Below are 26,896 nucleotides of genomic sequence, written 5' to 3'. Positions count from 1 at the left end.
AGCCCAACCCTATATTAGTAGTAGTTAGCTACACATGGGCCATTTCTTTCCTAGCAGCCTCCCAGTCAGACTGGGAGAGCATGATAAGTGAGCTGTAGCACTCACCCACTGGTGTGGTGCTGTGTGGCGTCTGTTGCTGCCGTGGCGCCGTGTCTGCGGGGAGGTGCGACCCATGGACTGGTTTGAGTGGCATTGGAGCTGCTCTGCCAGTGGGTCGTTCCCCCTGTGGGCACTGGTGTCGTGGCGGTGGTGGTCGCCGCCCAGTGCTACGCCATTTTATGCTAGGGACCCACTCTAAATAGGTGGCCTTGACGTGGCGGGTGGGCTTTGTGGTTTTTGATCAAAACGTATATACTAACAACCTGTTAATTTTTGAAATTATGCTGAGAAGCAATTAGATCATTATGCAAGATTGTAGATGTGCACCATGTCTGTCTTCTACCTGAATTCACATTGTGTTTTCCATCCCCTCTTTTTTTTTTTTTGAACATGTGTCTGCACTCTTCCCCACCCCCTCAGCCCAACCCTATATAAGTAGTAGTTAGCTACACATGGGCCATTTCTTTCCTAGCAGCCTCCCAGTCAGACTGGGAGAGCATGGTAAGTGAGCTGTAGCACCTTGTTCACACTGGTGTGGTGCTGTGCAGCGTCTGTTGCTGCCGTGGCCCGTGTCTGCGGGGAGGTGCGACCCATGGACTGGTTTGAATGGCATTGGGGCTGCTCTGCCAGTGGGTCGTTCCCCCTGTGGGCACTGGTGTCGTGGCGGTGGTGGTCACCGCCCAGTGTACGCCATTTTATGCTAGGGACATTAGGGACCCACTCTAAATAGGTGGCCTTGACGTGGCGAGTTGGCTTTGTACTTTTTGATCAAAACGTATATACTAACAACCTGTTAGTTTTTGAAATTATGCTGAGAAGCAATTAGATCATTGTGTAAGATTGTAGATGTGCACCATGTCTGTCTTCTACCTGAATTCACATTGTGTTTTCCATCCTCTCTTTTTTTTTTGTTTGAAAATGTGTCTGCACTCTTCCCCACCCCCTCAGCCCAACCCTATATAAGTAGTAGTTAGCTACACATGGGCCATTTCTTTCCTAGCAGCCTCCCGGTCAGACTAGTCAGACTGGGAGAGCATGGTAAGTGAGCTGTAGCACCCTGTTCACACTGGTGTGGTGCTGTGTGGCGTCTGTTGCTGCCATGGCGCCGTGTCTGCGGGGAGGTGCGACCCATGGACTGGTTTGAGTGGCATTGGGGCTGCTCTGCCAGTGGGTCGTTCCCCCTGTGGGCACTGGTGTCATGGCGGTGGTGGTCGCCGCCCAGTGCTACGCCATTTTATGCTAGGGACGTTAGGGACCCACTCTAAATAGGTGGCCTTGACGTGGCGGGTGGGCTTTGTGGTTTTTGATCAAAACGTATATACTAACAACCTGTTAGTTTTTGAAATTATGCTGAGAAGCAATTAGATCATTGTGCAAGATTGTAGATGTGCACCATGTCTGTCTTCTACCTGAATTCACATTGTGTTTTCCATCCCCTCTTTTTTTTTTGTTTGAACATGTGTCTGCACTCTTCCCCACCCCCTCAGCCCAACCCTATATAAGTAGTAGTTAGCTACACATGGGCCATTTCTTTCCTAGCAGCCTCCCGGTCAGACTAGTCAGACTGGGAGAGCATGGTAAGTGAGCTGTAGCACCCTGTTCACACTGGTGTGGTGCTGTGCGGCGTCTGTTGCTGCCGTGGCGCCGTGTCTGCGGGGAGGTGCGACCCATGGACTGGTTTGAGTGGCATTGGGGCTGCTCTGCCAGTGGGTTGTTCCCCCTGTGGTCACTGGTGTCGCAGCGGTGGTGGTCGCCACCCATTGCTACGCAATTTTATGCTAGGGACGTTAGGGACCCACTCTAAATAGGTGGCCTTGACGTGGCAAGTGGGCTTTGTGCTTTTTGATCAAAACGTATATACTAACAACCTGTTAGTTTTTGAAATTATGCTGAGAAGCAATTGTGCAAGATTGTAGATGTGCACCATGTCTGTCTTCTACCTGAATTCACATGATGTACCATAATGCTTTGTACTAGAACTGACGGGTTTGGGGACCAATAAGCTTTGATCCTGCCCCTTCAGTATATAAGGGCACTGTATCCAATAATCGCTCTCTTTTGCTCCTGCTCTTTCCCTTGGGATCTCCAAGTAAGCAGATGTGTTATTGCAGTGACAAGACAATGTGGGCCTGAACCCTACTACTTCAGCACCTTGTTAAACCGTGAGTTAATCCAACTCCATCCTAACAATCCTATGTGACTACTGAACCTAAACATAACCCTAAATTCACTGGAACAGCGTACAGCAAACATCAAAGCTTATTAGCGACAAAGTCCCAGCCAACCTGTGAGGAGCCTCAGTCCCGGTCCTCTGCAAAAGACTGTTTGTTATTCATCCTGCATAAAATCTGCAGTAAAGTTATTTCAAGTTTATTACAATTCCGGCTGTGGACAATCCTTTATTCCTCCCTATCGTTCTTGTGACGGGTGGCGGTAGGACATATATAACTAGAGGAAGCCCTCATCCTGACGTCACGACAATCAAGAGTTATTCCTATACCCAGCAACACTACATTGCAACACCCTGTTCTCCCTTCATCCCCGAGCACCACAGATGTTTTTTACGAGGGGTTCCCAGAGCCAAAAAAGTTTGGGAATCACTGCACTACAGCCTGTGCGATGCAGCCTATGGCTGGATCTCACAGGCTTCCATAGCTGGCAGACAGGAGGCCATGATCTGTCCTCCTGCTGTCATAGCAACCAATGGCGACCCACGATTGTATTGCAGTGCTACCATTGGTGAACAGGGGGAGCCCACTCCCCCTGTCAAGACCATAGATGTCGTGGTCAGAATTGATCACGGCATCTATGGGGTTAATGCTGCCGGGAACGGCGTAATCACGGCCCTAGCTGCTGTGGTGGGACCCCGGCTGTGATTGACAGCCAGGTCCCACTGCTGATCTCCTGAGCTGAGTACGGCAGAGCAGGAGATTAGCAGGACTTATGCATGCATCCCAGTGCGCGAACATATTGGGTGCTGGGAAGTATGCATACGTCCTATAGCCGGAAGGGGTTAACAAATTAATTAAGTTTTGAGGGTTATTGCCTGATTTGCATAAAACTTTTCAAAAGCTCGCTCCACTCTAATCATAAACTTTAGTTACACAGATATTGCTTTGTAAGGTTAAATTTTAGATAAGTTAGTATTTTATTTTGCTTTGAATGCAGGAGACCAATCAGGCTGCCATCAATGAGTTCCTTCTCTTAGGATTTCAAGGCAGCAAGAATTTGAGAATTTCCCTGTTCTGTCTCCTTCTTGTGGTTTACTGTGGGACAATATGTGGGAATCTTCTGATCATCGTCCTGGTGTCCACCAACAAGGGTCTCCTCACCCCAATGTACTTCTTCATCTCCCAACTGTCCATCAGTGACATTTTATTGACATCAGATATTGCACCCAACATGTTCCGTATTTTATTGAGTAATGGGGGAATCATTACTTTTATTGATTGTATGACTCAGTTTTGTTTCTTCTGTGCCTCAGAAACATTTGAATGCCTTCTCCTTTCTGTGATGTCTTATGACAGATATGTGGCCATCTGTAATCCCCTCCATTATATCTCTATCATGACAAGTAACTTTTATATAACATTAGTCGCTGTGTGTTGGCTGGTCAGTTTTTTTAATGGATTTATTTACATTTTTACACTAACAAGGCTGAGGTTTTGTGGACCGAATATCATTGACCATTTGTTCTGTGATCTTGTTCCCTTACAAGAACTTTCCTGTTCTGATACATTTCCTCTGAAAGTACAAAGGTATCTACTAAGTATTCCAATAGTGATTATTCCCAGCATAATAATTGTTATTTCTTATGTGAACATTGTCTGCGCTATCTTAAATATTCCATCAAATATCAGTAGACAGAAAGCCTTCTCCACTTGTAGCTCGCACCTTATTGTGGTCTCCATATTCTACTGCACTCTGTTCAGTATTTATATTCTTCCGACAAGAGGACAAACATCGAATCTTAATAAAATCCTATCCTTGCTATATACTGTATTCACTCCACTGATCAACCCCCTAATATACAGCTTGAGAAACAAAGATATTAAGAAATCTGTACAAGAATTTATTCAGAAATATCTTTGATCTGTTGTTGTGGTCTAAACATTGTCCCCACTGGCATTTCATATATATACCATTGGATTTTGAATTGGCCCACTGGCATTTCATCACAAAAAAAAGGTTAAATGTAAGAGGAAAAGATTAAGGGGAGAATATCATTTGTATCAGTTTCCATTTCAAGAAACTGCGCAAGCAGCTTAAATAAATTGTGTAAATTTTTTAAAAAGAAAACGGTATGGGGAAGAAGACACACATCAAATTCTACACCACCTAGGGAGTAAAGCACAAAAATAGTAATAATGGAATAATAATAATGGAATAATGCAACAAATCAATCTGCACACGCTAAGCCACTCCCCTTTGAGAGCAAAAATACAGAAATGACAAAGTGAGGGCAATTTGAAAAAAATAAAAAAACTGAAAGAAAAAACAAAACAAAAAAACACAGTCATTTAAGGGGTACTCTGCCCCTAGACATCTTATCCCTTATCCAAAGGCAACTCCCGTGATCTCGGCTGTGGCACCCCAGACATCCGATGCATGGAGCAAACTTTTCTCCATGCCGGATGACTAGTGATGTGGGGCGGAGGCTCGTGACATCATGGCCATGCCCCTTCACATAGACTTGCATTGAGGGGGCATGGCCGTGACCTCACAAGCCTCCGGGTCTGCACCTGATGCTTGAAATTCGCATAGTGCGCATGCGCGATATCTTTCACCTAAAAGAAGGGAGGGATCAGTGTCCTCTGGAAGTGCCAATATTCACAAATATTTGCCTATTTGCATAAATTCGCATATTTAAAAAAAAATATTCTTCATTACGAATATTTAACACTATATTCTAAATATTTGCGAAATTTGAGAAGTGGTGAAAAGTCGCATTTCGAATATTCGTTCAACATTAGTTGATGATGCAATTTTGGACCAGATGAGGAGGCAAGTTACTCTGTAGTCCCTTATTTCCTCGCTTTCAGAGACTGCCATACATCTTAGTTACAAAACAATGATATCCCATTCTTCACATTTACCTTCCTTGTCCACATAGATCTATCTACCTACCACCTGCATTCAATAAATCTTTTTATATTTAAAGCTCCTTGTTTATAAATTTCAATAATTAAAAACTAATGTATTTAACATGACTATTTCTCTTCCAAGAAGAGAATTTCAAATCTTGACAAAAGCAAGATTTTTCACTCAAAAAAACATTAAATCTATCAACAAAAATTGACCACTAATATAAAGTACAATATGTCACAAAAAAAAAAAAAACAATCTCAGAATTGCTTGGATGAAAAAAAATACATTTCAAAGTAATTACCACATAAAGAGAGATGTGTCAGATTTGAAAAAAGGGAATTGGTTATTAAAGGGGTTATCCAGGAATAAAAGAACAAAGCTACTTTCTTTCAAAAACCGCTCCTTGTCTGTCTACATGTCTACAGGTTGGGTGTGGTTCTGCAGCTCAGTTCCATTGAAGTGAATGGACCCAAGTTGTAAAACCACACCAAACCTGGGTACAGATGTGGAGCTGTTTTTGAAAGAAATCAGGTGTTTTTTCAATTCCTGGATAATCCCTTTAAACTCAAAACAACCTTGCGTCATTAAGGGGTTAACTGAGTGTGGTTTCTCATGACAGCCTTCCAACGCATCATCCCTACATGTCATGAAATATAGCCATGTGCCCAGCTCAGGAGCAGAAAGGGAACCACAAGCTGGCGCACTGTCGGCTCTTGAACGGGAAACCCTGTACAGATCAGGGACTCCTGGTGTGCCATGCTCTGCTATACTCTGCCATCTACTGTGTGTGCCGCAGAGGTTGGCAGTTGCTATTTGCAGTCTAGAAAACAGTATCGTGATGCATGTTTGATATATACAGTATGCTAGAAAATTTTCCTAATGTATACATTGAACGCAAAACCACATATGTCATCTACTGAGTGTTATTTTTTTAAAGGGATACTACCTTGCTGACAACTTATCCTTTAGATAGAGGATAAGTTGCCTGATCGCGCGGGGTCCCGCCGCTGGGGACCCCCTGCGATCTCGCACACAGCATCTCGCTCTCATCAGGCCCCGGAGCGAACATCGCTACGGGTCTGATGACTGCCGATCACGGGGCCGGAGTATCGTGATGTCATGGCTCTGCCCCCATGTGACATCACGCTCCGCCCCTCAATGTAAGTCTATGGCAGGGGGCGAGACAGCTGTCTCGCCCCCTGCCATAGACTTGCAATGAGGGGTAGAGTGTGACGTCACACGGGGGCAGAGCTGTGAGGTCACGATCACCGGCCCTGTCATCAGACCTGGAGCGGATATTCGCTCCGGTGCCTGATGAGAGTGGGGTGCTGCGTGCGAGATCGTTGTTGTCAGGGGATAAGTTGTCAGCATGGTAGTACTCCTTTAAATAGTAGTAAAGCTGGATTGAAAGAAAAGTCAACCTATACTGACATATGTGGGGCCTATCATAGTATATATTAGCATGTTTACCATCTACATCAAAAGAGTTTCATTAAATGCAATGGGAACAAAGCCTTAATCATAAGATTGCGAAATATGGATTGTTACATTATGGATTTTGCTATATTTTTTTTTACTTTACAGTTATTGCATAAATATTAAATTTTTACAAATAGCATTATTATGATAAACAGGGCACATTATTGTATGTATATTGTCATCATGAATGGTTCATATTAATAGAGTTGTAATACACACATTCATATCTATCATTCTATGTGTATATCACTTGTATGAATTCACAAAGGTTACTAGAGGACAAAAGAGATTAGTTAATGTGATTCATTAGTAAGATAACAAACAAGAGATGTAACAAGGCTCCATAGAGAGCTTTCCCCTATAGACATAACTAAGCCTAATTTTCATTTAAGGTCTTTAAACAAGACAAGTAAGAGTAAACAAGATGATAAGACTCCGAGAGATTTCTTTTAACTAGAACCTTGGGGAAAACATGCTGCCATATTCTCTTCTGTGACTTCAGTTGCCGAAAACAATTTCTACATTTGTTATGTGAAATGAACTCACCTTAGAAAATCTATTAACTCTTCATAATTCTGAAAATGTCTAATAGAGGGCTATAGCTTTATAATAAAGATGTAATTTAACGTTCCAGGGCCTCAAAGCCAAGGGACCTCTATTCACCATGTCACTTTTACAATAATAGTGTCTTCCAGCTCTTAGGACGGAGGGTATGGTATGGATAGAAGCTATTTAGGCCCCATAAGACACCAAGGCCTGGGTGTGATTGATAGTCCTGTATGGACGTTACATGTTTTACTAACATGGTTTTATGTATAGTCTCAATAAAATATAGGGACTTTGTATTTTGAATCTGAGTGGTCTTGATCCCAATATATACAGGAAGTCTAATAAAGGCAGATTAAGTCAATAGTTTGCATTCATCTTGGTAAACCAAAGCCAATGAAAGCAGATGGCAAGGATATGATAACAGAAACATTAAAGGGGTACTCCGCTGCTCAGCGTTTGGAACAAACTGTTCCGAACGCTGGAGTTGGCGCAGGGAGGTTGTGATGCTATAGCCCCACCCCATCATGATGTCACGTCCCGCCCTCTCAATGCAAGTCTATGGGAGGGGGCGTGACGGATATCACGCCCCCTCCCATAGACTTGCATTGATGGGGCGGGGCGTGATGTCATAAGGGGGGGCTATGATGTCACAAGCTCTTTAGGAAGTTGCCGACGGGCAACGTAATGCGTGGGGCCTCTAGGGGGCACCTGCCTGGCTACTCTATTGTCCTTTACTGCTTATCCCCCTTGTGTTATCCATTAGTGTTGCTCGCTAATATTCGCAATGCGAATTTTATTCGCAAATATCGCATATTCGCGAATTCGCGAATGTTCGCGAATATAGCACTATATATTTGCAATTATGAATATATATATTTTTTTTTTCACAGTACACATCACAGTGATCATCCCTCTCTGCTTCCAGCTTGTGTGTTGTAAAGAAGGCTCTAATACTACTGTGTGAGACTGGCGTACGAATTTTCGCATATGTGAAAATTTGCATATGCTAATTTTTGCATATGCTAATTTTTCGCATATGTGAATTTTCGTGTATGCAAATTTTGGCTTATGCCAAAATATTACGCGAATATTACGGATATGCGAATTTAGCGAATATATGACGAATATTCGTCCATATATTCGCGAAATATTGCGAATGCAAATATTGCCCATGCCGCTCAACACTATTATTCATGAAAGACATTCAGGTTGTATACAAGCTATTGGTGTTGTGGGGTTAGGACTGTATTGGTATAATATTATTGTAATAAGATAGGCTTGTAACCTATTCACTTGTGGAGGCAGTTGCCTCCAATTGTGCCTTTTAATTGATTTTAATTGTATTGTCTGCATTTTGTATATACTTATGTGCAACCAAGATAATCTTTTGTAATACAGTAACTGTGGGTGTGCATTGTATTGCGTATCTCTTTTCCTTTTGGTGAAGCACTTGGCGCCGGCTCCAGGGTTCAGAGTACCCCTTTAAGGCAATGTTTACACAGCAGAATTTCTGAGCAGAGTTCTACTTTGAAATTCCATTTTAAAATTTCAGTGCAATAGAGACCCATTGCTGTCAATGGAATTCTGCTGCACAGTGTACACTAAGGAATTTCAGCTGTGGAGCTTTCCTATACAATCAGTGCCAGACACCCTCGGGACCTTCCCATTGTGGGAATTCAGCCTTATAAGCAAGATATTTCATTCACACATTTCTACAATAGGGCTTGCAGAAATCTATGTGCCTTCCCCCCGAAACAATGCTATTCTGGCTAAGGCTGGTTCACACTAGTATTTTTGTCAGTATTTTAACCCCTTAAGGACTCAGGGTTTTTCCGTTTTTGCACTTGCGTTTTTTCCTCCTTACCTTTTAAAAATCATAACCCTTTCAATTTTCCACCTAAAAATCCATATTATGGCTTATTTTTTGCGTCGCCAATTCTACTTTGCAGTGACATTAGTAATTTTAACCAAAAATGCATGGCGAAACGGAAAAAAAAAACATTGTGCGACAAAATCGAAAAAAAACGCCATTTTGTAACTTTTGGGGGCTTCCGTTTCCACGGAGTGCATATTTCGGTAAAAATTACACCTTATCATTATTCTGTAGGTCCATATGGTTAAAATGATACCCTACTTATATAGGTTTGATTTTGTCGCACTTCTGGAAAAAATCATAACTACATGCAGGAAAATTTATACGTTTAAAAATGTCATCTTCTGACCCCTATAACTTTTTTTATTTTTCCATGTACAGGGCGGTATGAGGACTCATTTTTTGCACCGTGATCTAAAGTTCTTATCGGTATGATTTTTGTTTTGATCTGACTTTTTGATCACTTTTTATTCATTTTTTTTAATGGTATAAAAAGTGACCAAAATACGCTTTTTTGGACTTTGGAATTTTTTTGCGCGTACGCCATTGACCGTGCGGTTTAATTAATGATATATTTTTATAGTTCGGACATTTACGCACGCGGCGATACCACATATGTTTATTTATTTTTTTTACACTGTTTTATTTTTTTATGGGAAAAGGGGGGTGATTCAAACTTTTATTAGGGAAGGGGTGAAATTACCTTTATTAACACTTTTTTTTTTTACATTTTTTTTGCAGTGTTATAGGTCCCATAGGGACCTATAACACTGCACACACTGATCTCTTATACTGATCATTGTTATCCCATAGGGACCTATAACACTGCACGCACTGATCTCCTATGCTGATCACTGGCGTGTATTAACACGCCTGTGATCAGCATTATCAGCGCTTGACTGCTCCTGCCTGGATCTCAGGCACGGAGCAGTCATTCGTCGATCAGACACCGAGGAGGCAGGTAAGGGCCCTCCCGGTGTCCGGTCAGCTGTTCGGGACGCCGCGATTTCACTGCGGCGGTCCCGAACAGCCCGACTGAGCAGCCGGGTCACTTTCAGTTTCACTTTAGAAGCGGCGGTCAGCTTTGACCGCCGCTTCTAAAGGGATAATACCGCACATCGCCGCAATCGGCGGTGTGTGGTATTAGCCGCGGGTCCCGGCCATTGATGAGCGCCGGGACAGACGCGATATGATGCAGGATCGCGGCGCGATCCCGCTTCATATCGCGGGAGCCGGCGCAGGACGTAAATATACGTCCTGCGTCGTTAAGGGGTTAAGCTGAAATCTAAATTAATTCCTAAAAACTCTAGGTTTTGGCTAAAAATATTCACCAAAACTTAACCTAAAGGGCTCCTGTGTTTTTTTTTTTTTTTTTGCAAATTCTGATATATCATAGCAACATTGCAAAACTGCTGCAGGGTACTGGTGTTTAGACCCCCACTAATCCCTAAAATAAATGGGTAGCAGCTAAGGGCTGTGCCTGTTCATTTCTGATCTTCATAGCTCGGTTCAGTGAACAGTGCGACTACAGAATGACAGAAATCCCATAGAAGGTGCGATGCTGATCAGAAATAAACAGCTGAGATACAAGTCCACCAATTTTTATGTAAATCCGCTGCAGAATCAGAATGTGTAAATAGGGCATATTATTTTATTGGCATCATGAGTGATTCATATTGAGTCATACTGAATGCATACAGTAACTCACATAAGTGAGTACATCCCTCACAGTTTTGTAAATATTTTCCTCCATCTTTTCATGTGACAACACTGTCGAAATGACCCTCTGCTACAATGTAAAGTAATGAGTGCACAGCCGGTATAACAGTGTTTAATGTTGTGTCCCCTCTAAGTGGAAAAGTCTAAATTGGGCCCAGTTAGCCATTTCCCTGCTGGCACTGGGGGCTTCCGTTCATTGAGGAAACCATGAAGGCCAACATGTACTGTGACATACTGAAGATGAGCATGATCCCCTCCCATCAGAGACTGGACCACAGGGCAGTATTCCAACATGATAAAGACCCCAAACACATCTCAGAGATGACCACTAGTGTTGAGCGGCATAGGCCATATTCGAATTTGCAATATTTCGCGAATATATGGACGAATATTCGTCATATATTCGCTAAATTCGCATAATCGTAATATTCTCGTTTTATTTTCACATATGCAAAAAATTCTCATAAATGAAAAATTAGCATAAACGAAAATTAGCATATGCGAAAATTAGCATATGCAAACTTTCGCATATGTGAAAATTCGCACGCCAGTCTCACACAGTAGTATTAGAGCCTTCTTTACACCACACAAGTTGGAAGCAGAGAGGGGTGATCACTGTGATGTTTACTGTGAAAAAATAAAATAAAATGAATATTCGTAATTATGAATATATAGTGCTATATTCACGAATATTCGCGAATATGCGATATTTGCGAGCAATACTAATGACCACTGCCTTACTAAAGAAGCTGAGGGTAAAGGTGATGGACTGGTCAAGCATGTCTCCAGACCTAAACCCTATTGGGCCAAGTTGGTGATCATGTGTGGAATGCCCATGATGGTTTTGCAAACAATAGGGAGAGACAGACGTGAACTTGAACAAATAACAATGGCTTTACTGAGGTAGTTTCTCTGTGCAAGCAGATACAGTATACAGTCTTTTGTAGGCACAGTATATGTAGTATACACAGATTTTCTCTTTGAGAGGTGGTAATTTTCCCTCTGTAGCTTGAAAACAAGGTTCATTTTTTTTTTATTTAATAAACTTACCTGCCATGGTTCCAGCACCACGTCTGCTCTTCCGGCATCTTTTATCATCCTGATGATGGCCCTGCAGGTCATAGTGCCGCCAGCTCAGCCTATCAGGAGGTGTGTCAGGCCAATCAGACAACCTGACTGTAGCTGTTCAGTTTAGTTACAACACCACACTAGATAAAATAAAGCATCATAAAAGGAGTACTACACTGGAAAACATTTTTTTTTAATAAACTGGTGCCAGAAAGTTAAACATACTCAACCCTTCCAATACTTATCAGCTGCTGTATTTTCCACAGGAAGTTCTTTTCTTTTTAAATTTCCTTTCTGTCTGACCACAGTACTCTCTGCTGACACCTTTGTTCATGTCAGAAATTGTCCAGAACAGGAGAAAATCCCCATAGCAAACCTATCCTGCTCTAGACAGTTCCTGACATGGACAGGTATGTTAGTAGAGAGCACTGTGGTCAGACAGAAAGGAAATTAAAAAAGAAAAGAACTTCCTCTCAAGTATACAGCAGCTGATAAGTACTGGGAGGATTAAGATTTTTTAATAGAAGTAATTTACAAATATGTTTAACTTTCTGGCACTAGTTGATAAAAAAAAAAAAAAAAATATATATATATATATATATATATATATATAATAGCAAATATGATGCAGCACTCCACAGGTTGCGAAAAAAAGGTGGTTTTATTCCATCATGTGCATAGACAATGTTTCACCAGCCTCACGCTGGCTTTTTCAAGTGAATCATAGTGATACTGGTGGGTATTTATAGACCGCCCACCAGGTCATGTGACAAAGGTAATACATGATTGACATATGTAAATAAAGAGGTCATCAGAAAGCATTGTGCAAACAATAATATAAATAATATAAATCATCATCTATAGTGTTGAATACAAATAAAAGGACATCAGATCATCATCTAATGTAGAATTACCGGTATTTAAGCATAATACATCAAAGTGCACTGGTAGTGATCTGTAAATCCGTGACGAGATGTGAATGCCTTCCGGGGTCCTGCCGCGATGTATCCCGGTCACAGGCGCCAATGCGCCGGATGTGATGTGCGCATCGCTGAGGAGTAGAAGCATTTCCGGGTTCGGGTGGAGCGTAACATCAGGAGCGCGTCCTCGCATCCATGGCAACCCGACTCCGGACTTAGACGTGGCTAGCGCATGCTCAGATAAGTTCATATCCTGTCAGTGAGGATTATCCCCATGCGAAAAATGAGGCCATATCAATGTCGCTGTATAGATCACAGGGTGTATATAGCTTGATTGAATAATATTAAATAAAGGCATAATGTATCCATTCCTGGGGGACAACAAAAGGTCTAGTGAGGGCTGAAAGTAAACGCAGCATACACAGAGCAGGTAAGTAAACAAAGGGAAGTGCGGTCACTGTTGCTAGGGCTGGGGTTCCATACCTTGTGGTTGCCCCTAGCAACCGGCCGTAGTATGTAAAGGCAGCAGAAAAAAGAAAAGTAAGTAAATCAGAGGGAATACAGTCCCTGATACTTGGACTTAGGCTCCAAAACTCGGGGTTGTCCTTGGCAACCGACCATAGTAGTAACAAGCTGCGAAAATAGAAAAGAGAAAAGAGGGTAATGACTAGCTCCAGTCGGCGTGTTTGGGCCGACTCCACTCTCCATACATACTAAGATGAGTTTACCGGTGTATATGAACCGGGACCGTTCTGGCATCAGCATATGTGGACCAAGATTTCCTCGGTGTGTATGGACCGATATCTGTTTCACAATAAGATGTAGAACGAGAGGCTAAAAAATAGAGAAATGTAAATTGTTAGAGCAACCTAGCAAACTCCACCATGCAAAGACATTTGTTAATGTGCGTAGATACCGTGGTCCATAGCGTATCGGGTTCTGTATTCAGGGGGTGTCTCATGAGTATTGTCCATGGACATGGACTATCTCTGCACCTATGAAGTGGTAGCCCCATGCACATCGGGTGTTCAACCCTTCAAACCCTGTAGCCCACGCTATCTTAGGACCTGAATCTAAGTCGCACCCACATGCATGAACATTCACACTGGAGTATAGGTAGTCAGTTAATAGGTCCAGTTCTCAAAAGTATAAAAAGGCAAGTATGTGGAGGGGGAGTAGAGTCAATTACCCAAAGAACAAGAAGTAAAGATTAGTAGTAGCCGAATATTTGGTTGCTGTTTCCTCAGGAATATATAATCGGAATACAATATGTGAGGTGGAGTGACGTCAAGGCAGGTACCCGGAAGGCATGTGAACTAAAACAAGAATTTAAAAAAAAGAAATTAGTAGCAAGAATAAATCACTATTCACCTCTAGCAGGGTTAATACCCCCCAGCATACAGGGCTAAACCCCCTTAGCGCCTCAACATCTTAGGTAAGACAGTAAACTCTACATTGAGTCCATTTGGTTTAAGTGTATTAAGGCTGTGGATCCACTTGAGTTCTCTAACCTGGAGGGATGCTATTCTATCACCCCCTCTTTTTGGGGGAGGAATATGGTCAACTATCATGCATTTCAGATCTGATTCTGTGTGTCCAGCTTCGGTAAAATGTTTAGACACAGGGAGGTCCAAACGTTTTTTTCTGATTGAGTACCTGTGTTGGTTCAATCTTGTCCTGAAATCATTTTTCGTTTCACCTACATATAGGTGTTTACATGGGCACCAAAGGATGTACACAACATAATCACTATCGCACGTTAAGTAGAATTTAATGGGGAATTCTTTCTGAGTGTCAGGATGTATGAACGTGGTGCCTTTCTGTAAATACTTGCATGTAACACAGCGCAAACAGGGAAAGCACCCCTTAGCTTTTACAGACAAATATTTCTGTTGTTTACCCGGTCCAGAGATGTCAGCTTTGACCAAGTGGTCTCTGAGGTTACGTGCTCTACGGTACGACATGAGTGGAGGAATTTGGAATTCCCTAATCTGTGGATAACTGTCTTTCACCAGATGCCAATGTTTCTTAATGGTTGCTGCTATGTTACTAGAGACTTCGTTGTAGGTGGAGATGAATGGTATTCTCATGGATTGGTCTTTCTTATGCGTCTTGAATTTGCCCATATGCCTTTCTGTTCTAACTTGTTGTACATGTCTAGAGATGATGTGTTTGGGATAGCCCCTCTCACTGAACTGTTTGACCATTCTGTCAACTGCGGCATCAAATTTATGGTCAGTATCAGTGATGCGGCTGGCTCTTAATAGTTGGCTATAAGGTAATGATGAGATCATAGATCTAGGGTGTGATGATTCAAATCTGAGTAGGGTATTGCAATCAGTAGGTTTATGGTAAAGATCTGTAGTCAGTCCGTTATTGAGAATGGACACCTGAGTATCCAGAAAATTAACTGTATTATCTGAGTGTGATAATGTAAACTGGAGATTGGGGTCGATACTATTGAGGTAGTTATGAAAGTTAGTCAGTTCTTCTGTTTTGCCTGTCCAGATGAGGAAGATGTCGTCAATGTATCTCCACCACCCCATTGACGACATCTTCCTCATCTGGACAGGCAAAACAGAACTGACTAACTTTCATAACTACCTCAATAGTATCGACCCCAATCTCCAGTTTACATTATCACACTCAGATAATACAGTTAATTTTCTGGATACTCAGGTGTCCATTCTCAATAACGGACTGACTACAGATCTTTACCATAAACCTACTGATTGCAATACCCTACTCAGATTTGAATCATCACACCCTAGATCTATGATCTCATCATTACCTTATAGCCAACTATTAAGAGCCAGCCGCATCACTGATACTGACCATAAATTTGATGCCGCAGTTGACAGAATGGTCAAACAGTTCAGTGAGAGGGGCTATCCCAAACACATCATCTCTAGACATGTACAACAAGTTAGAACAGAAAGGCATATGGGCAAATTCAAGACGCATAAGAAAGACCAATCCATGAGAATACCATTCATCTCCACCTACAACGAAGTCTCTAGTAACATAGCAGCAACCATTAAGAAACATTGGCATCTGGTGAAAGACAGTTATCCACAGATTAGGGAATTCCAAATTCCTCCACTCATGTCGTACCGTAGAGCACGTAACCTCAGAGACCACTTGGTCAAAGCTGACATCTCTGGACCGGGTAAACAACAGAAATATTTGTCTGTAAAAGCTAAGGGGTGCTTTCCCTGTTTGCGCTGTGTTACATGCAAGTATTTACAGAAAGGCACCACGTTCATACATCCTGACACTCAGAAAGAATTCCCCATTAAATTCTACTTAACGTGCGATAGTGATTATGTTGTGTACATCCTTTGGTGCCCATGTAAACACCTATATGTAGGTGAAACGAAAAATGATTTCAGGACAAGATTGAACCAACACAGGTACTCAATCAGAAAAAAACGTTTGGACCTCCCTGTGTCTAAACATTTTACCGAAGCTGGACACACAGAATCAGATCTGAAATGCATGATAGTTGACCATATTCCTCCCCCAAAAAGAGGGGGTGATAGAATAGCATCCCTCCAGGTTAGAGAACTCAAGTGGATCCACAGCCTTAATACACTTAAACCAAATGGACTCAATGTAGAGTTTACTGTCTTACCTAAGATGTTGAGGCGCTAAGGGGGTTTAGCCCTGTATGCTGGGGGGTATTAACCCTGCTAGAGGTGAATAGTGATTTATTCTTGCTACTAATTTCTTTTTTTTAAATTCTTGTTTTAGTTCACATGCCTTCCGGGTACCTGCCTTGACGTCACTCCACCTCACATATTGTATTCCGATTATATATTCCTGAGGAAACAGCAACCAAATATTCGGCTACTACTAATCTTTACTTCTTGTTCTTTGGGTAATTGACTCTACTCCCCCTCCACATACTTGCCTTTTTATACTTTTGAGAACTGGACCTATTAACTGACTACCTATACTCCAGTGTGAATGTTCATGCATGTGGGTGCGACTTAGATTCAGGTCCTAAGATAGCGTGGGCTACAGGGTTTGAAGGGTTGAACACCCGATGTGCATGGGGCTACCACTTCATAGGTGCAGAGATAGTCCATGTCCATGGACAATACTCATGAGACACCCCCTGAATACAGAACCCGATACGCTATGGACCACGGTATCTACGCACATTAACAAATGTCTTTGCATGGTGGAGTTTGCTAGGTTGCTCTAACAATTTACATTTCTCTATTTTTTAGCCTCTCGTTCTACATCTTATTGTGAAACAGATATCGGTCCATACACACCGAGGAAATCTTGGTCCACATATGCTGATGCCAGAACGGTCCCGGTTCATATACACCGGTAAACTCATCTTAGTATGTATGGAGAGTGGAGTCGGCCCAAACACGCCGACTGGAGCTAGTCATTACCCTCTTTTCTCTTTTCTATTTTCGCAGCTTGTTACTACTATGGTCGGTTGCCAAGGACAACCCCGAGTTTTGGAGCCTAAGTCCAAGTATCAGGGACTGTATTCCCTCTGATTTACTTACTTTTCTTTTTTCTGCTGCCTTTACATACTACGGCCGGTTGCTAGGGGCAACCACAAGGTATGGAACCCCAGCCCTAGCAACAGTGACCGCACTTCCCTTTGTTTACTTACCTGCTCTGTGTATGCTGCGTTTACTTTCAGCCCTCACTAGACCTTTTGTTGTCCCCCAGGAATGGATACATTATGCCTTTATTTAATATTATTCAATCAAGCTATATACACCCTGTGATCTATACAGCGACATTGATATGGCCTCATTTTTCGCATGGGGATAATCCTCACTGACAGGATATGAACTTATCTGAGCATGCGCTAGCCACGTCTAAGTCCGGAGTCGGGTTGCCATGGATGCGAGGACGCGCTCCTGATGTTACGCTCCACCCGAACCCGGAAATGCTTCTACTCCTCAGCGATGCGCACATCACATCCGGCGCATTGGCGCCTGTGACCGGGATACATCGCGGCAGGACCCCGGAAGGCATTCACATCTCGTCACGGATTTACAGATCACTACCAGTGCACTTTGATGTATTATGCTTAAATACCGGTAATTCTACATTAGATGATGATCTGATGTCCTTTTATTTGTATTCAACACTATAGATGATGATTTATATTATTTATATTATTGTTTGCACAATGCTTTCTGATGACCTCTTTATTTACATATGTCAATCATGTATTACCTTTGTCACATGACCTGGTGGGCGGTCTATAAATACCCACCAGTATCACTATGATTCACTTGAAAAAGCCAGCGTGAGGCTGGTGAAACGTTGTCTATGCACATGATGGAATAAAACCACCTTTTTTTCGCAACCTGTGGAGTGCTGCATCATATTTGCTATTGTCTGGATTAAGGAACCGGTGGACCCAGGTTCCAGCTATGCGGGCACCCCTCATCTCACTTTTCTTCTGGATTTTGGTTGTGCCGTTTTTATGCACATTGTATATATATATATAGATATCCAAAAAAATGCAGCACTACTATACCACAGTAGACGGGTGCCAGCTCCTCAGGCTCGATCACAGCCAATTGATAACTTCAAAAAAATGGTGCGGCACTCCAAATATCCAAAAAATAACTTATTTATTCCACATGTCAAACAGTGCAGCACTGTTTGACATGTGGAATAAATAAGTTATTTTTTGGATATTTGGAGTGCCGTACCATTTTTTGAAGTTATATATATATATATATATATATATATATATATATATATATATATATTTATATATTTTCCAGCTGAGTACCCCTTTAAATTATTATATAATGCTCAGTCAACTTAATAGCCCTCAACAAACAATGGCATTGTACGAAAAATAAAAAAAAGGATGGCTTTCGGAACATGGCAACACAAAAAAAAAAAAGGGATTTTGTTGTGAAAAGGGAAGAGAACATAAAAAGCTATACAAATTGGCTAGCGCCATAATTGTACTGACCCACAGAATAAAGATAACATTATTTTTATTGCACAGTGAATGCCTTAAAAATAATGTTAAAATTTCACAATCTTTTGGCGTTTTTCACAAAAAATGCTAAATGTGTAAACAACAATTTACCACTAATACAAAGTTCAATATGTCGCGAAAAAAACTCTCAGAATCGCTTTGCTCAGTAAAAGCATTTCAAAGTTATTACAACCTAAAGAGAAACGTGTCTTAGTGATTAAGGTAAAACCAGGCAGCGTCCTTAACATTTTCTTTGTTTCCCTTGATACTCAACACGAATAATTTCCCAAGATAATATCTTTGATCATATATATAAAGCACAACATACCAGCAGGAAATCATCTGCATGGAAGCGATGTACACTGTATGATGAACAAGTTGGTAAGTACTCAATGAACTTAATATTTTTAACCTATTTTTTACAATAAACTTTTACACATAAACACAACTCAAAAAGTAAATTGCAAACCCTGAAGAACATATGAAAAGAGCTTTCTCTGAACTTCTAAAGTGCATTGGCTTTGTTCACATCTGGTATACACCCCATGGAATGCTCCACATATGGCACTGTATAGGCATAGATTAGATTGCTTTCCATTGTAAAAAGTATATTTTGATGTTTGGAAAAAAAAACGCTCTTTGAACATACTCTGGAAGCATTGAATCTATTGATTTATTGACATGTGCTTTGAAATTTCTTCCAGGGCATACACCAAATGTGTTCTCAAAATAAAATGTGAACAGAACCTTTTCTGGACTTCAGACTCCTAAAAGGTAGATTTTTATTTTCTGTATAAGGTGCGAAAACCACAAGGATGGGTGTACAGTACAGACCAAAAGTTTGGACACAACTTCTCATTCAGAGTTTTCTTTGTTTTCATGACTATGAAAATTGTAATTTCACACTGAAGGCATCAAAACTATGAATTAACATATGTGGAATTACACCTTTTGCTTTGATTACTGCTTTGCACACTCTTGCCATTCTCTTGATGATCTTCAAGAGGTAGTCACCTGAAATGGTCTTCCAACAGTCTTGAAGGATTTCCCAGAGATGCTTAGCACTTGTTGACCCTTTTTTGCCTTCACTCTGCGGTCCAGCTCACCCCAAGCCATCTCGATTGGGTTCAGGTCTTGTGACTGTGGAGGCCAGGTCATCTGGCGCAGTACCCCATCAGCACTGGAGGTGTGTTTGGGGTCATTGTCCTGTTGAAAAATAAATGATGGTCCAACTAAACGCAAACCAGATGGAATAGAATGCAGCTGCAAGATGCTTTGGTAGCCATGCTAGTTCAGTAAGCCTTCAATTTTGAATAAATCCCCAACACTGTCACCAGCAAAGCACCCCCACACCATCACATCTCCTCCTCCACACCAGCACACCTGTGAAGTGAAAACCATTTCAGGTGACTACCTCTTGAATCTCAACAAGAGAATGCCAAGAGTGTGCAAAGCAGTAATCAAAGCAAAAGGTGGCTACTTTGAAGAACCTAGAATATAACATATTTTCTGTTGTTTCACACTTTTTTGTTTTGTATATAACTCCACATGTGTTAATTTATAGTTTTAATGCCTTCAATGTGAATCTACAATTTTCATAGTCATGAAAATAAAGAAAACTCTGAATGAGAAGGCGTGTCCAAACTTTTGGTCTGTACTGTATATATTCAACACACTGGGCGTGATGTGTACATCTTGAGGCTCCCTTCAGCTCCAGCCAAGTCCATTCATAGCAAGCAGTACACCAACTCAGATATAGTTTTCTATTATTTCAATGCTTTATCTCCATTAGTCTTCAGAACAAAAACTGGTATAGTATCATCACATGTACATAAAACATATATTCACCCAGGTGCTAGTTGGTCGCTTTAGTGAAACATTACGGACACCGCATATGCATGGAAGGCCATTGCTCCAGCCGGAGCTTCAAATGTCCTCTTTGCCGTTCGTCCAGCCTCTCCTTCGGGGATAAGAAAAAGAGCCTACACGCCTGTGAGCTCCGTCGTCATCGCATGCATTCCATCCCTTTGTCAAGCCTACAATAGTGCGCCCTCCACCATGTTACATAGCCCGCAATTCTCGCGAGAGTTACGTCAACAATTAAAAACACACATAAGATGTAAAATCTTCACGAAATAGCAAAATATTACAAAAATGCATTAAAGTTGCAGTGTTCATTAATACCATTAGGAGTAAGAGAATTCAACCTTGTTATCCAAAAGACTTCCCATTGTAACAATTTCTTTTTTTATATATTCATTACTCGGGCCTGAGATTTCTTCTAATACCATCCATTTCACACACCTGGTGTCTTGTCACAGAAATGCCTAGCGACACTCGTTTCCCCATATTTCTCACTGATACCTTCTTTTTCCTTCTCTGTTTTTTTAGCAAATTTACGGCTAGCACTCTTATGTTCATTAATCCTTATTTTTACAGCTCTCATTGTTTGACCGACATATACCATGCCACATGGGCACTTTAGTAAGTACACTACCTGTTTTGTATTACATGTATACCATCCCTGGATGGTCATTGGATGATTCACCTTATCTCCTTTGAGTATTCCACTGCAGTTCTGACATGAACCACATTGGAAAGTACCTTTATTTTTTTGCTTTTAAAAATGTCTGTCGTGGAACCTTCTTTTTCTTAATGTCAGATCTTATTAACATATCTGCAATGGATTTGCCTTTCTTGTATACAAGACAGGGCTTTTTTTGTTTAAATAAACTAACCAGCTTGCTGTTGGTTTGTAGAATACCCAAGTTTCTATTAATGGTATTTTTGACTAATTTAGCATGTCCATCAAATGTAGTGAAAAATGTACTGTCACCTATATCTGTCTTTTGTTTTTTCTTTTTTCTCGATTCATCTCTAGGTATTTTACCCACTATTTTACATATTTCCTCTAATCTGTTCCTTTCATACCCTCTCTGTGCAAATTTCTCTATGATCTTATTTCTGTTATTTTCATATTCTTCCTGGGTGCTACAAATCCTTTTTGCTCTAATAAGCTGTCCTTTGGGAATACCTTTGAAGACCTGGGGGGCATATCCACTTTTTTTTTATGTAACAAATTGTTACGATCAGTTTCTTTAGAAAAAAGGGATGTCTGAAATCCCTGATCTACCCTCTTTACATGTACATCAGGGTAATGTATCTCAGTCGGATTGCTTTCAAGTGTAAACTCTATCAAAGGATAACATTGATTCAAATGATTAACATATTACAACAGTTCAGGATGTGTGCACGTCCAGAGGACGAACACATGATCCACATAACATAACCAAGTGTGTAAATACAATACTTACTAAATGGATGTGATGGAACAAATTCTTTCTCACATTTATCCATAAAAATATTAGCAAGACATGAGGCCACTGGGGACCCCATTGAAGTTCCTTGCTTCTGTAGGAAAAATTCCTCACCAAAATGAAAATAGTTTTTATTAAGAATGAGTTCCAACAGATCCATTAGGAATCTGAACTTACTATGACTCAGTGTAACATCTTTTATCAATTGTTCCTGTATACATACATACCCTCATGTACCGGAATATTCTTATAGAGACTCTTAATATCCATGATAGAAATAGTGATGAGCAGCAGGGGCCATATTCGAATTTGTGATATTTCGCGAATATATTGACTATTATTTGTCCTATGTTCACAAAATTCGCATATTCACTATGTTTGCTCACTTTTTTTTCCATGCAAAAATTTGTATGGAAAATTTGCACAAAAATTTGCATGTGAAACATCCCCCCCCCCCAAAAAAATGAATATTCGTCATTACGAATATGTAGCACTATATTCGTAATATTTGCGAAATCGTGAAGAGCCGATATTCGCAATAAAAATTTGCATTATGAATATTCTTGCTCAACACTATTGAGGAAGTCGTTGGTATCTTTAAGGCAATTGGGCAGGTTTTTTACAATTTTTTGTAGAATAGATTTGTATTTTCTGTCATAATGATTAGAAATGAATACAATTATGGAAATCCTGGTGTCTGTTTATTTTTCATTAAACATTGAAACATCACAGCGGCTCAGTGGTTAGCACTTTTGTAGCGTTGGAGACCTGGGTTCAAATTCCACCAAGGACAACATCTGCAAAGATGTTCTCTCTGTGTTTTTGTGTGTTTCCTCCCACACTTCAAAAACATACTGATAGGTTTAGATTGTGAGCCCCAATGGGGACAGGGACCAATTTGAGTGTACAGTGCTGCAGAACCTGTGTGTACTATACAGAAATTGATATACCAAGAGGAAGGTTATGGAGTTTCCTGATTTGCAGTTATTTGAGGTCCACAAAATTGTCCAAAACCGCAGCACCAATCAGGCCACGGATCATGATGCAAGCTGAAGTTTTATTTGTCCCCTTTACAATTACAATGTTTTGACAACAAAAGCCTTCATATGCTTCATATGAAGCATAGTGTAAATGGATCATACACACATGTAAACACACCATAGTAACATTTCATTGGATGAACATCATAAGAAAAAGTTTTGTAATCGAATGTAAACACATCTCTCTTAAAACAACAAAGGTTTCAGATAGTGTCAATCGTTGTGAGGTCACAATCACCATGGGAACACCATATACATAATGTATCACATAAAAAAATGAAATGCTCCGTGCAAACATACCTATACAATGTACGTCTCCCTATTCCTTCACTGTCAGCCCACCAGCAAAGCAATGTCTGATTTTCATCAGTTTATTTTCAGTAATTTTTTTCTATTCATTATTACTTTTGTCACTTTTAAGTTACTCCAGGGAGCACTTTGGGGGTTTCTGTCTTCAGCACTGGAATACCAACAATTTTGTCCATGTGTGTAAACCATTGTGTGCTGCCATGTACCTGAGCCATGCCCATTCATTGTAATGGTCCGAATGCAGTCTATTAGTGATGTTCTAAATACTTTTCTTTCATTTATTTGAACAGCCTATTAGCCGGGTAGACTTTACAATGAATCTTAAAAGTGGTGAAACTATGGGCTAATAAAATCCTTGTATTAAGTTTGTTGGTTTAGAAAACACATATGTATACAGTTTGCTTATCCTTTGTTCATCAACATAATTAACAAATAGTATGAGTTGTTCATATTAAAGTACAAATTAGTTGTTTTTTTTTTGCAGTATATCGAGAGTCAGAGCTATACTAAATATCTAATATTGTTTTGTTATCTTACAGATTAACTATTAATGTGATACACTGGCATTAATTCCATCCTTCAGCCACAAATCTTGTAAAGTCTGGGGTCAAGAAAAAGGTATGACAGCTAGTCCACTGTTTAGTGCCACCAGCTGTGCCAGACTGAGACTAAAAAATCAGCCCTGGCACACAATCCACCCCACCAGCCAACATAAAGGAGGAGATTTATCAAAACCTATTAAGAGGAAGAGTGGTGCAGTTGTCCATAGCAACCAATCAGTTTGCTTCTTTCATTTTTAAAGAGGCCTCTGAAAAATGAAAGAAGTGATCTGATTGGTTGCAATGGGCAACTCTACCACTCTTCTTCTACACAGGTTTTGATAAATTTCCCCATAGTGCCCTTCACGTCAAAAGGAGTATAAAAGTAGAAAGAAAAAGGCAACACACTATGTGCACTGTGGTGATTTTTCCTGTACTAACTACACTGATTCCAATCCCTAAAATATGTAAACAACAAAATAAAAAATCAGGCTATGCTCAAACAGCAGAATTTCTGCACGGAATTCTGCATGAAAATTCTGCAGTAAATTGCGCAGAAATTAATTGCCCATTCACTTCTAGTGTTGCTCGCGAATATTCGCAATTCGAATATTATTCGCGAATAACGCATATTCGCGAATTCGCGAATTTCGCAAATATAGCGCTATATATTCGTAATTACGAATATTCGTTTTTTTTTTTTTTTTTTTTTCTTCACAGTACACATCACAGTGATCACCCCTCTCTGCTTCCAGCTTGTGTGGTGTAAAGAAGGCTGTAATACTACTGTGTGAGACTGGCGTGCGAAAATTCGCATATGTGAAAATTAGCATATACTAATTTTCGCATGTACGAATTTTCACATATGTTAATTTTCGCATACGCGAAAATAAAACGAGCATATAACGAATATGCGAATATTCGCGAATATATGACGAATATTCATCCATATTTTCACGAATATTCGCGAATTCGAATATGGCCTATGCCGCTCAACACTATTCACTTCAATGGAATTCCAGAAATTCAGCTGTGTAAATGGGACAGCGGAATCCCATTGGAGTGTATTGGCTATGAATTTATGCAGAATTTTTATGCGGAATTCCATGCAGAAATTCTGCTGTGTGAACATAGCCTAAAGAGCTTCCCTGCACTGTCACTGGTGTTTTCTTCTGCTTCTTTCTGTGGCTGCTAAAGGTCGCAAGCATCTGTATCTTCAGGAAGTGCACAATGAAGTCAGTCATTGTGCTCCTCCCAGAGGAAGAGATGCTTGGATCCTCTACTAGCGGTAGGCACCATCACTAGAGATTGGTGTTTATACTAGGAAGCGCTGGGATTTCTGTCACAGATTTTACCAGCCAAATGCTGCGGCAGCAGCATTTGGGCAAAAGTAGACAATAATTGGCCCTGGCCAAAGCACAAAATAAATTCAGACATCCAAATCAGACTCAAATACCCTCATGGGCCCCTCCTTTCAAATAGACCCCCACTTTTGTCCCCACCTCTTTAATATAAACTATTGCTTGTGAGTCCTAGATTTATAACTATGATTCTCTGTAACTCTCTTTCAGAATCATGATGAACATGATGAATCACACAGCTTTTTCTCAGTTTATTTTGTTAGGACTAACCAAGGACCAAGGCTTTCAATCAGTCCTTTTTGTTCTATTTTTGATCATTTATGTGTGTTCTTTCTTAAGTAACCTTTTTTTGATGGTTTTGATATTGGTGAATCATCATCTTCATACCCCTATGTATTTTTTTCTAAGTCATTTGTCTTTTGTAGACTTATGTTACTCCTCGACTATTACACCGAAGATGCTGGTGGATATGACCTCAGAGTCCAAGTCTATTCCATTCATAGCCTGCGCCACCCAGATGTTTTTCTTTGCCATGTTTGCTACATCTGAGAGCCTCTTGGTTACTTTAATGGCATATGACCGTTATGCTGCTATTTGCCAACCACTTGTCTATCACAACATTATGGACAAGACTGCGTGTTGGGGTTTGGTTTGTGGAGCCTATTTTACCAGCTTCCTGTCCTCTGTGACTCATACTGTCGCTGTTTTTAAATTCCCATTATGCGGTTCCAATAAAATCAATCACTTCTACTGTGATATCCCCCCACTACTAAAACTCACATGTGTCCATGCCTACATCCGAAAAGTTGTTGTCTTGTCGATGGCTCTTGTAATGGGGGTTGTTTCCTTTTTTGCGATTCTGATGTCCTATGTATTAATCATATATAACATCTTGGGAATTCATTCAGCAGGTGGACGATACAAAGCGTTTTCCACCTGTGCTTCCCACCTTACTGTTGTTATCTCTTTCTATAGCACTGTGTTTGGAATTTATTTTCGGCCAAGCTTAGGGTTGAAGTCCAACAATATGGACAAAATTTTTTCGATTTTTTATACGGTGGCCTCCCCATTATTGAACCCTATCATCTACAGTTTTAAAAATTCAGAAATTAAAAAAGCAGTGATGACTTTTGTGGGTAAAAGCATTTTTGCAAGCACTTAAGCATCTTTGGCCTTGTTTAATCAAATTTTATAGTATGGAAATGTAAACAACAGCAATAAACTGAGCATAACTATGTATGGAGAATAAATAAAGAATAGAACACAAATGCCAGATCTAGTAGCAGATATTTCAGGTCTCCTATGCTCCATTATCTGAGGCAGCATCTGAATGAGGAGGAAACAGTTAAATTCATAGTTTTCTGTGATTATATTTAGTATTTCATATAAATAGCTGTATACATTCAGAATAGAGGAAAGCATGTACTGTTTGCCCTGACATTTACATTGAGAAACCCTAAGAGTACACCTTTTTTCAGGCCACAAAGAATGACTGCGAGTTTATCTTGCATGCAAGATGAGCTGTCAATTACACTGTGTTGAAAGAGGAAGCAAC

General features: G+C 40.6%; 1 protein-coding gene across 4 annotated transcripts in view; it reads left to right on the top strand.

Annotated features, from left to right (window-relative positions):
- Positions 1 to 26,589, top strand: part of LOC130366810 (olfactory receptor 1009-like) — a 59,233-nt gene extending 32,644 nt beyond the window's left edge. For 3 of the 4 annotated variants that reach the window (XM_056569174.1, XM_056569177.1, XM_056569176.1), the window contains exons 2-3: positions 23,981 to 24,059; positions 25,552 to 26,589. In XM_056569174.1, coding sequence (XP_056425149.1) covers positions 25,556 to 26,503 — 948 coding nt within the window. In that variant the 5' untranslated portion in view covers positions 23,981 to 24,059; positions 25,552 to 25,555 and the 3' untranslated portion in view covers positions 26,504 to 26,589. Of the gene's footprint in view, positions 1 to 21,213; positions 21,260 to 23,980; positions 24,060 to 25,551 lie in introns of those variants that run through there. The other variant, XM_056569175.1, reaches the window with a different exon arrangement.
- The last annotated feature ends 307 nt before the right edge of the window (positions 26,590 to 26,896 follow it).

This window comes from Hyla sarda, chromosome 4, assembly GCF_029499605.1.
Source record: "Hyla sarda isolate aHylSar1 chromosome 4, aHylSar1.hap1, whole genome shotgun sequence".
NCBI lineage: Eukaryota > Metazoa > Chordata > Amphibia > Anura > Hylidae > Hyla > Hyla sarda.
This window is presented reverse-complemented; position numbering and strand designations above follow the sequence as displayed.